General features: G+C 50.9%; 1 protein-coding gene across 13 annotated transcripts in view; it reads left to right on the top strand.

Moving 5' to 3' along the window:
* The window catches only part of GRAMD1B (GRAM domain containing 1B), a 187479-nt gene extending 175511 nt beyond the window's left edge, over window positions 1–11968 (top strand). For 11 of the 13 annotated variants that reach the window (XM_006041850.4, XM_044929584.2, XM_006041849.4 and 8 more), the window contains 3 exons: window positions 2476–2583; window positions 2859–2976; window positions 6809–11968. In XM_006041850.4, coding sequence (XP_006041912.3) covers window positions 2476–2583; window positions 2859–2976; window positions 6809–6898 — 316 coding nt within the window. In that variant the 3' untranslated portion in view covers window positions 6899–11968. Of the gene's footprint in view, window positions 1–2475; window positions 2584–2858; window positions 2977–3097; window positions 3727–6808 lie in introns of those variants that run through there. The other 2 variants (XR_006545350.2, XM_044929585.2) reach the window with 2 other exon arrangements.
* The last annotated feature ends 827 nt before the right edge of the window (window positions 11969–12795 follow it).

Below are 12795 nucleotides of genomic sequence, written 5' to 3'. Positions count from 1 at the left end.
TGGAGCAGATGGCAGTGATCTCAGCGGGAGGGGCTGGTCGGGCTGAGGGCCAGGGGCTGAGAGGGCCCAGAGGTTAAGGCTTGTGCCACCTGGTTACATAGCGAAGTGAGGACTTTCGGGTCCACATGCCCGTGAGGGTTGTGTCGTGGACAGAAACCTGGAACTTAGTGAAAAGATGTTGCAGAAGATACTGTCAGTCCCCAGTGTTTCTGAGGTTGTCCGAATGGACATGACAGACAGATAGCTGTCAGTGTGGACCTGGAGCTTAGAGGGGGAGTTTAGGCTGCAGTTGCGGATCCATTTGTCAGTAGCATCAGAGCCATGGTGTGCACGAGATCATCATGGCGGCGAGTATGGAGCGCGAGAGGGGGGACGGGCTGAGGACAGACCGGGGACCAGGTGGCAAGAGGGGGCCCGTGAGTGTCAGGAGGGGGGGTGCTCTTGTTCACCACACCTAAATATGCAGCGTAAAAATAGATGCAAGTCTTCTGACTATGACTATGTATAAGCAGCCCACATATTTTTATAAAAGTAAATACAAAGACAACTGTAAGACCAGTGAAAATCCACTTTCAGCAGCAGCATTTTAATGTCATTACTACCACCGTCAAAACTGAATCTCTGATGTTGGGTTTGCTTAACAGAAAACTCTAACCTTGGGTTAGCTGTGTTTCAGCTCTTTCTGTGTTTTGTTGCAAGTAGAGAAGATCAGGTGGCCTGAGTAAATTGTATAGTGGATTAAGTCACGTTGGAGCTCTGATAGTTTAGGATATTCAGACCTCATCTTTCAACCCTAGAGCGTCCGGGCAGTGGGTCTGCTCCCAGTGTGCAAGTGGAACCTTCGAGAACAATGCAGGGTGTCTGTCTAAGTGGCCCACGCCACCGTAAGCCTGCCCTGTGGCCATCCAGCCCTCGCATCTTTTCTCTGTTTAGACCACCCTCAGGCCTTCACTTGAGCCACGTCAAGGGGTGTCCCTTGGCCTCCACTGAGCACAGGCCAGACTGTAAGCAGAGTCCCAAATGCAGGTGCTGAAGTGGTTGCAGGGCATCTTCAAGAGGTGGCTTTCAGAAGATCCAGGTGTCTGGTGCAATTAAAGGTGGTATCGTTGAGATTCAGTACATCGCTTAGAAGTCCTTGTGGAGAGCTCAGAGCCCCAAGAACACAGCTGCGTAGCCCCAGGGATCTGTAGCACCCCTTTAAGGAAGACAGCCTTCCCGAGTTCCGGGAAGCCAGGGTGAGAAACACAGAAACACATGCCATATGTACCACACATTTTGAAAGGTCAGAGACATGGCAAAGATTTTCTTTTCTTTGTTGGTCTTTTTTCCATCTATTTATCTTCCCATTTTGTGTGTCTGGACCTCCTCCTTTAATGAAAGTAACCACACCCCTCGTAAGGGGTTTCACATACATCCCTTCCATGGGGGGCTTCACATACACCCCCTCTGTGCACAGAGTCACCCCAGTAGAGTGGGTATTATTGGGAAACTTGATAGGAAGTTAAGAGCCTTCAAAGCCGGGAGCCAGGCTTTGTGCCCAGTTCTGCATGTCTATGTCCTGTCTCTCCATCCCATGAACCTTGAGGCCGCTGAGGCCGAGAGGATAGAGTTCTCAGGCCCTCGCTGACTCTCCATTCCCCACTGGGTCCGACCCCTGCTTATCCTCCCAGCTCCCTGTCTCCTCGTAGCTCTGGCCTATCCCTGGGAAGCCTAGGCTGGTCCCTGTGCCCCCCGCGGGGCTCTGGCAGATGCACAGAGGAGCCAGGAGCCCTCGGGCAGCTGTGCTAACACCTGGGAGGTGTCGGGGGTCAGAGCTGGGAACCCCCCTGAAATTCCTCCCGCGGTTCGGGTTGGTAGGAGGAACCTCCTCTCAGTTGATCTCCCTTGAGATACCAAAGGTCCACTTAAACTTGCCCCACCCCTTCCTCGCTCACTGTCCTCATCTGCTGTTTTCTCTGCTCCTGGTGTTTCTTTCTCACTCTCTCTGGCTCAAGTTAGGCGCAGCCTCCCCTTCCCCGAACAAGTCTATTTCCAACCTCTGCCTCCTCCCCACTTTTCTTCCTTGCTCCCATTAGGATCTGTTTCAGGTGCTATCTGATCGCTTCTTTCACCCCCTCATCTCTTTTCCTCTCCATCCACCTCTCTTCCCCCAGCACCCACTTCTGGGTGATTGTGTGTCTCTCCTTCCTGAGGCCTGCACCCCACACACCCCTCCACGGTCCTCCTGCTGTGCCCCAGCCCCTGCAGGTGAGAGTGCGTCTCTCTCTCTCTCTCTGTCTCTCCCCCTTGCTGCATTCCTCCCCCCACCTCCCCAGCTCACTTACTCACTGCAGTGCTTCAGGTGACCCAGTGGTCAAGGACAGTGGCCTCTGGGGTGGGGCGCATCCCTGCCTCTGAGAGGGAGGGTGCCCTCGTAGACTCCTCCTCATGGCTGCTGTTTCCACCCCCTGCCCCCTCCCCCAATCTCCTCCTCAGTCTGGTGCTGCTGGTCATCCTCAACGTGATGCTCTTCTACAAACTCTGGATGCTGGAGTACACCACCCAGACCCTCACTGCCTGGCAGGGTCTCCGGCTCCAGGAAAGGTAACACCAGCCTCTTCCCTCGCCACCCTCCCTGGCCCCTGCATGTCCCAGCGCCTGCCTCTCAGCCTCTGGGACGGCCCTGCTGCCCTTGGTGGGGGTGGGGGTGTGTAGCCCTTGGGATGAGCCCGTGGATGAGCTCTGACAGCTGTCCCTGCAGTTCAGTCCGTTTCTGGTTTGGGGCAGGAGAAACGCGAAGGACAGAGCACCCTGATGTGGGCTCTGGGCACACGGGACATAACTCCAGCTGCTGGGGCACCCCTTCTCCTACCCCACAGGTTACCCCAGTCCCAGACAGAGTGGGCCCAGCTCTTAGAGTCCCAGCAAAAGTACCACGATACTGAGCTCCAGAAATGGAGGGAGATCATCAAATCCTCAGTGATGCTTCTTGACCAGGTGAGAGGCCCCTACCTGCCCTCCTTGCCCCGGGCTTCTAGACACAGACCGTCTTCCCTGCGCTCTGAGAGGAGCACCGTCTCCCTCCACCAGACCTCCTCCTCCATCCTTTCTTCTCCAGGCCAGCTTGAGTGAGCTGTTGGAAACACCCGGGTTCCCCAAAGTTACGTCAGTGAAATAACACAGTGGATTTGCAAGAGGAAAAAACTATAGATTAGATGGAAGGAGAGCTATTTTTTTTCTCTTGGTAAGCCATAGCCATCTGACAGGCATTTAAAGAGATAGCTCCCTTTTTACTGAGATTTATCTTCCCAGAGAGCATGTCTTTCTAGTTCCTTTTGATGTGTTCCATCCGTCCTCCACCACCTATTGCCCTCAAAACACAGACGCGACACCCAGCCTTCAGGACATGGCTTCTCCTCCGAGGCTGTGCTGCGAGTCTGAAAAGAAGGTTGTACTGTGTCTTGTTTTTGTAACATCTTCTTCCTGCTTCTTGCTATCTGAAACCTAAATGCATCTATTTAAGACAGTCCTCCTGGGGCGAAATCATTAACTTCATTTCATCAGACAAAGGTGGGATCCTCCCCTTGCCACTAACTAGTTTTTTGACCTTAAGTAAAGGATTTTGTATGGGTGACCTTCCATTTCTTCATCTATAAAATGGAAATTGTAATCGTTGCTTCATGAAATTGCACATTTGCTCTGATGGCACATAGGCACTCATTAATATTAAATTTTCTTTCTCCTTCATGGTTTGGTCTCTTAGTTCTCAATTAAGGAGAGAGAATTTTAATTCAACTACCAGGATCCAGCTTAATGGGTTTAGCCTGCGCTCAGTTGTGTCTGACTCTTTGTGACCCCATGGACTGTAGCCCACCAGGCTCCTCTGTCCATGGAACTTTCCAGGCAAGAATACTGGATTCACAAGAATCCATGCCACTTCATTCTCCAGAGGATCTTCCCAATCCAGGGACTGAACCTGAGTCTCCTGCATCTCTTGCCTTGGCAGGCAGATTCTTTACCACTGTGTCATGTGGGAAGCCCCATTGGGTTTAAAGTATCACATGTTAGAGTACTGGAGCCACGTTTAAGGAAGGCGTTTTTTTTTATCAAAAGCGGGTAGACAGCATAGCAAGGAGTCTGGAACTCTGGCGCATCAGGAAGATCGATAGAATTAAAGATGTGCTCGGGAACAGGGAAGACTGGGTGGGTGAGCAGAAGAGGACGGTCTCAGAGGTTGGGCTCTAACAGCTAGAAGAGGGACTGAACTAGGGCCAGAAGTTACAGGGTATCTGATTTCTGAGTCATCAACTAGAAGCAGACTCCTTACGGTTGCTGCTGCTGCTGCTAAGTCGCTTAGTCGTGTCTGACTCTGTGCGACCCCCATAGACGGCAGCCCACCAGGCTCCCCCATCCCTGGGATTCTCCAGGCAAGAACACTGGAGTAGGTTGCCATTTCCTCCTCCAATGCATGAAAGTGAAAAGTGAAAGTGAAGTCGCTGAGTCGTGTCCAACTCTTAGCGACCCCATGGACTGCAGCCTACCAGGCCCCTCCATCCATGGGATTTTCCAGGCAAGAGTACTGGAGTGGGTTGCCATTGCCTTCTCCGCCTTATGGTTAGAGCAGTCCAGAAATGGGATGGGCTGCTTCGAAGAACTGTGGTTCCATCTCTGAAAGTGCTCCCAGGGTGACGAGGTGATGCGTGGGGTGAGGGACTTAGGGATTAAAGGGGCAGGGGCAGTTACTAGATGACCTGATCCTCTTCCAGCCGTGGAATCCTGTTCAGGGCAGGTCTCCTTCAGGAGGAGCTTGGGACCATCAGATCTGTAGCCTGGTAGACTCGTATCTATGGGCTTCCCTGGTGGTGCTAATGGTAAAGAACCCGCCTTCCAATGTAAGAGACATAAGAGATGCAGGTTCAATCCCTGGGTCAGGAAGATTCCCTGGAGGAGGAAATGGCAACCCACTCCAGTATTCTTGCCTGGAGAATCCCTTGGACAGTGGAGACTGGAGGGCTACCATCCATGGGGTCGCAGAGTCTTAGCGACTTAGTATGTATGCAGACTTGACTCTACAAGCATTAAGATTGGTGTTTTGGAACTTCTCTGGCAGTTCAGTGGTTAAGACTTCAGCTTCAAATGCAGAGGCTATGGGCTCCATTCCTGATCAAGGAACTAAGATCCCACATGCCTTGCAGCCAAAAATCCAAAACATAGAACAGAAGCAACTCAATAAAGACTTTAAAAATGGTCCACATCAAAAAAATCTTTAAAAAAAATCAGTATCTTGTTCTATTCCCCTTTTTTTTTTTTTTTTCCTTTTTTTAGCCACTCTTTGTGGCTTGCATGATCTTAGTTCCCCAGCCAGGGATTGAACTCAGGTCCTGGCAGTGAAAGCACCAAATCCTAACCACTGGACCGCCAGGGGATTCCCATCATTCCATTCCCTTTAAAAGAACATTAAGGAGCCCCTCATCCCTACTGAGCAGAGGATACAGGAGAACTAAAGAGAAGAAAGTGGTGGATTAAGCAGAGAAATCAGAGGTTCTCAAAATCCTTAACTATTGACCCGTGAAATGTCCTCTGTCCTGGCCTGTAACAAAGCAGCTTATCCAGAGCCAGGGTTGAAACATGTTGTGTTGTGGGGGACCTCATTTTAGGATTCTCTCGCTGGAATTGCCCCGTGTAGACTCCATCCTGTGATGTGGGATGCGTGTGTTTCTTACAGGAGGTTAAGAAATTCAGTTAGGATTCCGTTAATTCAGTGATATGGGTACAGCCAGGAGCCTTCTCAGCTCCCTGCGTGGCACCCGTGGTGAATAAAGGAAGGATAGGACAGTGCCGTCTCAACACGCCTGAAACAAAGGCATTCAAGATGACCGCAGTGCAGAACCCTAGGGAGTGGTACATGAAAGGCCAGGAGGGACAGAGAGGGCTGTGAGCCACAGAGAGTTGGGTTTGTTCTGGGCCTTCACAGTAGATGGGTGAAGGACCTCGCTGGTGGCCCAGTGGTTAAGACTTTTCCTTTCAGCGCAGCGGGTACAGGGTTCGATCCCTGGTTAGGGAGGTAAGATCCTGCATGCCTCATGGCACAGAAACCAAGAAACAAAACAGAAGCAATATATTTTTAAAAATATTTACTTTTGTTTAATTATTTGGCTGTGCTGGGTCTTAGTTGGGGCATGCGGGATCTAGTTCCCTGACCAGGGATCGAACCCGGGCTCCCTGCATGGGGAGTGTGGAGTCTTAGCCACTGGACAACCAGGGAAGTCCCCAGAAGCAGTATTGTAACAAATTCAATAAAGACTTTTAAAAGGCGTCCATATCAAAAAACAAAAAAAAACTTTATAAAAAAAAATAGTAGATGCATAAGATTGATGGGCAAGAGAGAAGTGTTTGAGCTGGGGAGGACAGCGTGGCAACTGTCCAGGATAGGAGGGCAGTATACTTGGGATCAGCAGGAAGCCAATTTGAGTGAGGAGAAGACCAAGCCAGCCAAGCCAGGGGCCTTGTATGCAGGTCCCGATGGCAGTGGAAACTTTGAGAGAATTCTTAATTCAGAGCGACGAGGACCATGGGGTGAGGGGGAGGGTGAGACTCAGTGACACAGTGACCCTTACCCTGGGGGTGCCCGGTGCTCTTAATAGATCAGCTGTCCCCCTTTGCCCTGAGGCTGTGTCCCTGGAGAACCACCCTCTTTTAGGAGCCTGCCCCCTTCAGCTCCCTGGCGTGGCAGGGGACCTCCCATACTCAGGCACGGTGGGTGCTGCTGGATGGAGAAGCCCACTTGAGGGCACAAACCCGGGCTGGGGCGCGCTTCCTTGTCTTACAGATGAAGGACTCACTCATCAATCTTCAGAATGGCATCAGGTCCCGAGACTACACGTCAGAAAGCGAAGAGAAGAGGAACCGGTACCACTGACAAGGCAGGAGCTGGGGTGGCTGCAGGAGGCCTGTGCAATACATGTACAGAGACCATATAAATATATATATAAATATATATATATACAGATATAAATATATATATTATATACAGATTTTAAAAAGAGCTAATGCCTATGTACCAGGGAGAAGGAGCAGGGCCGCCCCCTGCGCTGGCCGGCGGAGCGCCGAGGAGGGCAGGGACCGCCTCTCAGCACCGACCTCCCCCGACCCTCCTGCTCCCCATCCTGTCGTCCCCACCCTTTTCCTTGCTGACCACTCTCGGCTCTGAGAAGGGAGATGTCGAGCCAAAGTTATGCCTGTGAAGACCCTGGGGTCGCGAGAAGAGGTCTCAAGGGGGGCATTGCTTAAGGTGCTTCATTCCCGAATCCCCTTTTGGTTTGTTTCCAAAACAGAAGAGAATCTTTTCTTCCCTACCCCACGCTTCCCCCAAGATGTTCTCTTGGGAAAGAGGAAGCGTCCAGGGCAGGAGCCCGATCTAAGCTCCACTGTACAAGGCCGCCCCATGTGCGTGGACCGCGCACCACGAGTCCCTTGAAGGGGTCCCGCAGGCCGTCTGGGCAGGCGTCTCTGAAGGGTTTGGGCTTCGTGGCTGCAGGCTCCTAAGGGCTGGTGTTCTGATGAAGGGCATCCTCCTCCATTACCCCCTGCACCTTCCTCTAACCTGCGTGGGGTGTGGACCCAGTAAGGGTGGGGGTTCCTTCCTTTCCCACCCCACCCCCTTCTCTCTGGTCTTTTCCCAGGCTGGATCTGGGTGAAGTGTCACTTTTTAGTGCCTAAAGCCCTATTTTTCCTCTGTGCCCTAAGAGCACATTGTTTATTAGTCAGGGTGGAGCGTTTTTGATCTTGTAAACTTCTCTTTCAGTGATTGTAAGCAAGTCAGGTCTGTGGCTCTAACCCCTTCCCTTTGAGCTGTCTTTTGATTTCTAGGGTGAATCAGGGTGTTCTAGGACCTCCAGGGTTTGAGAAGGTGAATGTATTAGCCATGGACGGAATGGAGGGTCTCACCACAGAGCTCCTCTTTGAGTAGTGAGCACCAACATCCACGCACTTTCTGGCTGCCAGCATCATTTCCTCTCGTTGAGGAACCTACTTAGTCAAGGGAGATGACTATCTGAGATACTTTGCCCATGAAAGAAGACCTAAGCCTTGGAAGGAATGAATTTGGCCCCAGTGTATGGGTTTGGGCAGGAAAAAGCCAATCAAGTCTGCCCCACTGGGGGCTGTTCCAGACCCTGTTTATCTGAGTTAGGAATGGAAGTTCTAGCAGGAGGAGCAAAGCCTTCCCTGGCCTCTGGCCCCAGAGAGGTACGAGATCACTAAGGAATAGGAAGAAGGCCATGGGTTAGGAAAGTGAGTTGTTGAGGGCCTTTGGGAACTGGCTTACAGAACCCGTGATTCTTCTGACCTCATGGGGCCCTGCTGCACGTGCTTAGCATCCTTCACACTAACTGCTGTTTCTTCCTGTGATGACCCAAGGAATCCTGCCAGCCCCAGGCAGGGCTTGTAGAGATTCTTATCAGGAAGGGATTATACCAATTTGGCAAGGAGAGCTCTTCCAGATTTCTTGTTCTAGCAGACCTCTTAATGGAACAGGCAGAGGGAAGGGAAAGTTGATCACTCACCTAGCCAAAAAGAAGAGCTATATTATATTCTCGTAGACTGGCCTGAGCATCCCACTTTGGCAATTAAAAAAAGGTTTTTAACTTTTCATTCTGTCTGAAAAAGAGGTTCTTGTTATTGCCCTAAGGGTAGGAAGAGAAGACAGAAAGATGCTGCAACTAGGTAGGATGAGAAGGTTCCATGAGGGTCATCTGGAACTGATAGCCCTCATTTAGAAAAGGAGATATGAGGAAATGGAGTTGCATGGAATCCTTGTGAAGGGTGCATGTGCCCACAGGCCAGCCCGTCAAGATCAGCCCTGACCAGGACTTTGAATGGGAGACCCTGATGAGCATCAAAGCTTACAGGACCCAAGCAGCAGAGTGCAGGCTGCTAAGAACTTTCTTGTTGGAGTAGCTAGAAGTCAAAAGTATTCTCAGAAACTTTTGAAAGGACAAATGGTAAATTCTCTAATTTATGCCATGCATATTTATTTATTTAAATTATTCAGTTATTAAAAGTAGTGTATTGGGACCTTCAGGGTGACTTGAAAAGGGCTATTTGCTGGCAATAAAGTGGTGGAAGTAGGCCTGACTCTGTGGGATTGTTTTACTTTGGCTTCAGCTCACAGGCCCCTCTCAGGCAGAAGCAGTGACAGGGAACTCTGCAAGGAACCCTCTGGATTTCTGGGGGTTTGGGCAGGAGACAGTGTGTACACATGAGAAGCATCTCTTGGCTTGCCTCATTTCTAAGAATCTTGGATCATTTATAGGCCTTTTCTCAAACCAGGAGAAAACCAACACCTCTGTTCACTCCCAGACAAAAGCTGTTCCCTTTTACTCGGTAACCTGTCAAAGAGAAGGGACCTCACTCTTGCAGATCAGTCTGGGAGTGAAACATGTAAATGACATGGTAACTTGTGGCTGGCAGCCTGGCTTGTAAGGGAGTGTTAAAACTGCCATTTCTGATGTTATTTCTCCTCGCCAGGGCTTTTTTTTCCCTTTCCTACATAAGAACTCAGTCATACAGGAGTCTTTCTGCATCATGTAGTGAGACATGTGAGTGTTTGCACTTTCTGCAAAAGGTTTTGCAGTTTCTAGACAGGTGAGAACAATAGTAAGGTTTGCAGTCCACTCCCACTGACTGGGGGGGGAATTGACGAGGCTGGTGTTGGCAAGGCCAACCATGTCTGTGACTCTCTGCTGCCCCGTCCCCATCCTGGGACAAAGGGGTAGCTTTGCAGCACAGTAGGATCAGCAGTTTGGAGCTCTTGGTAACGGCACTGGTCTGAGAGGGCCAGGAGACCTGGGCCTGAGTCCTGGCCCCGCCTTTGGACAAGTCACACACACATACACACCCGCCCTCTAAGCTTCAGGGCCTGACCTAGACTATCCTAAGGTCAGCTCTAGCTTTCACATGGTCTTGGAGGCTGGGTCAGAGCCTGGCCAGGCTGGGCTTTCTCAAACTTGGAAGGCGCCCTGCCAAGAGAGGACAGGCCTTCTGGACAAGAGCTTCTCTGCTGTTTAGATGAGTTGTAGGGTAGTGTCAGGGTTCCCGGGGAATCCAGGGTAGTAAAATTTTATTCTAAGGGCTAAGAGGACTAGGGAGGTCCAATGAATGGGTGGGAGAGGGAGATGAGAAAGAGAGATCAAGCTTGCTGTGTTGTCCAGTGTTAACCTGGGAGGATGTTTCTTCCTCTGTTGGCCTAGTCTTAGTTTCGAAGAGTTCCTTCCTTGGAACTTTTGTAAGCTGGGAAGAGGAGGAGGGTGGGAAGAAGGACATCATCTTGAACTAACCTTGTCTTCCATCCCTGGGCTGTGAAGCCTTTCATCTGTCCATCCTTCTTTCTCTTTGCTAGAGCAAAAGGTGGGGAGAAGTCATTCCTGATTCAACCACCTCTCTTTTGTCTCTAACCTCACTGGGGTTTGGATTAAGTATGGAGCTTTGGCTAAAATCCTTGGGTTGCCTTAGAACGCTGACACTAAGAACCTGAGATTACCAGGAAGGCGGAGGACCAAGAAACCTAGAGGAATGCTTTGAGAGAAGTGGATTCTCTTCATTGCCGTGTCTGTGACACAAGCTTGACCATGTCTATAAGTTTGCAGGCAGCATCTCTAGGGTGAAATCCTAGAAGCGGGATTAAGGGAAGGATCTTTCTGGACTGTGTGGTCTCAGCAGGATCTTTCCTGTGCCCTCTATGCTTCATCTTTAGCTCTGCAGAGCAGCCAAGGCCAGCCCATCCTCCCAGGGGCCCCAGGAGAATAGCACTCTCCTCTCTCCCCCCAGGTGGCAGGGCATCCCCTGACTGCACCTGCCCACTCCACTAGGAAGCTTGAGAACCTCTCTTCCTGACCCTCTCCTCCTCCAACCTTCGTCTCTAGGCAGTGGGACAATCACCCCATCCACCACTTGCATCCTCTGCCCACATCCCCCAACTTCCAGCAGGGCTGGCCCCGCTCCCCTCCACCTCTAGTTTTCTTCCAGAAGATGCGGTTTTGGGTCCGGGAGGAACATTTTTCTGGAAGGCTGTCTTTTCACCCCCCTGCTTTCCTGATGTGGAGCAGGAACTTGCACATGGTGTAGAGAGCTCCCCCCGCACCTCTCTGCCCACCTCGTTACCTCACTCCTGCTCCGGCCGTGGCTATGACGGGCCCAGCCAGCTCCCTGTTCCGATGTTCTGTGTGAAGCTCAGGGGTCTTGGGCATTGTTTTCTGTTGTAACTCGAGGCCCTCAGCAGGCCTGGGAGCCCGGATTGGAGCCTTGGCTGCTGGCGAGAAGCACCTTGCCTGCTAGGAGTTTGATGCCGGATGATGTACCCGACATGTGAAGGCGTAAAGGACGTTGTCACTTCTGCCCCTCAGCCCTGCCTACTTCTCTCAACACGAGGAGACGCTGCAGAAGCAAAATGGGGGCCTCTGCTCCAGGCAGGAACAGCTGACTCCATCTGGGGAGTAGGCCTGGGTGCCGCGCGCCAGGATTGCTGAATAAAAGCAGCCATTGTTGCCAGCACCAGTGTGTGGCTCCCACGTTTCTCTGTCCTGCACTCCAGGGCCAGACCACTCTCTGCATGGACGATATCATCTTCCCAAACCCATGGTGCTTTCCCCCTGACTCAACCTGGACTCCAAGGTGGGGAGGGATGGGTCAGAGGCCACCACGGCCCCTGGATAACCCTGACCTGGGGTGGAGTGGGGTGAGGCAGAGGGAGCAGCCCCCAACACCTGCACTGGGCCATACAAGGGAAGGAATGCAGGTTGATTGCAGTCGAATTCTCTGGCCATTTGCATTTGGATCTGTAACTTACTTTGCCTGGCGCTGTGCGCAAGGTCTGAAAACTTACTGCTAGTACCTAGAAACATTCAAGGCTTCCCGGTCCAATCTTAATGTAAAGTAGCTAGAGCCATGGAAGTACAGTATGAATTAAAAGAAAAAAATGCTGAACTACGAATCATTAATGGTGTGTGTGTTCATTGCTTGGTTCATCACTGCTTGTTGTCCCAGATGTTTTTGGTCTTCCCAGGTGTCACTGCAAGCCTGGAAGGCATCTGTTTGCAGACAAGCTCAGGCAGGGGCTCCCAGCCTCTGGGATCTAATGCTTGATGATCTGAGGTGGAGCTGATGTAAAAATAATGGTATAAAATGTACAATAAGTGTAATGTGCTTGAGTCATCCTGAAACCATCCCCACCCGGTCCATGGAAAAACTGTCTTCAATGAAACTGATCCCCTGGTGCCAGAAAGGTTGGGGACCCCTTCACTCAGACAGGCGCACTGCCAGCCACTCAACATCTAAGACCTCCTTCCAGGGGGAGGGCGGCAGCCTCATGAAGTGGAATGGAGAAGAAGTCTGGGAATCAGATCTGAGTCCAGATTGAAGCATCACTATTTATCAGGCTTGTCCTTGGGCCCCAGCCCTTACTCCAAGCCTAAGTTTATTTTTAGATAATATAAAATACATTGATGTATATGTATGTGTGTTTCTTAGTATAGTGGCTAGTACTATACTAAGATAATTTTATATTGATTTCATTATTAATCAGTACTGTTGTTATTACAGAAGCATATGATAGACTGTGAATACCAATGACAGTTTCTTGGGTAACTTCTCCCTTTGGGGGCCTTGGCCCTTCTAGGAAGATGGACATTGGCGGACAGCTTTACTTTATTTATGTTAGATGACCTGGTAAGGGGGGGCCCTCCTTTACTAGGTCTTCCTTTCTGGGAACCCCTCCACCACCTGGCAGGAGACTTGTGTGATGTCATTCAGGTGAGAACA

The sequence above is a fragment of the Bubalus bubalis genome, chromosome 16 (genome assembly GCF_019923935.1).
Source record: "Bubalus bubalis isolate 160015118507 breed Murrah chromosome 16, NDDB_SH_1, whole genome shotgun sequence".
NCBI classification, from domain to species: domain Eukaryota; kingdom Metazoa; phylum Chordata; class Mammalia; order Artiodactyla; family Bovidae; genus Bubalus; species Bubalus bubalis.
The sequence above is the reverse complement of the archived record's forward strand: the minus strand, read 5'-3'. Positions and strand labels throughout refer to the sequence as shown.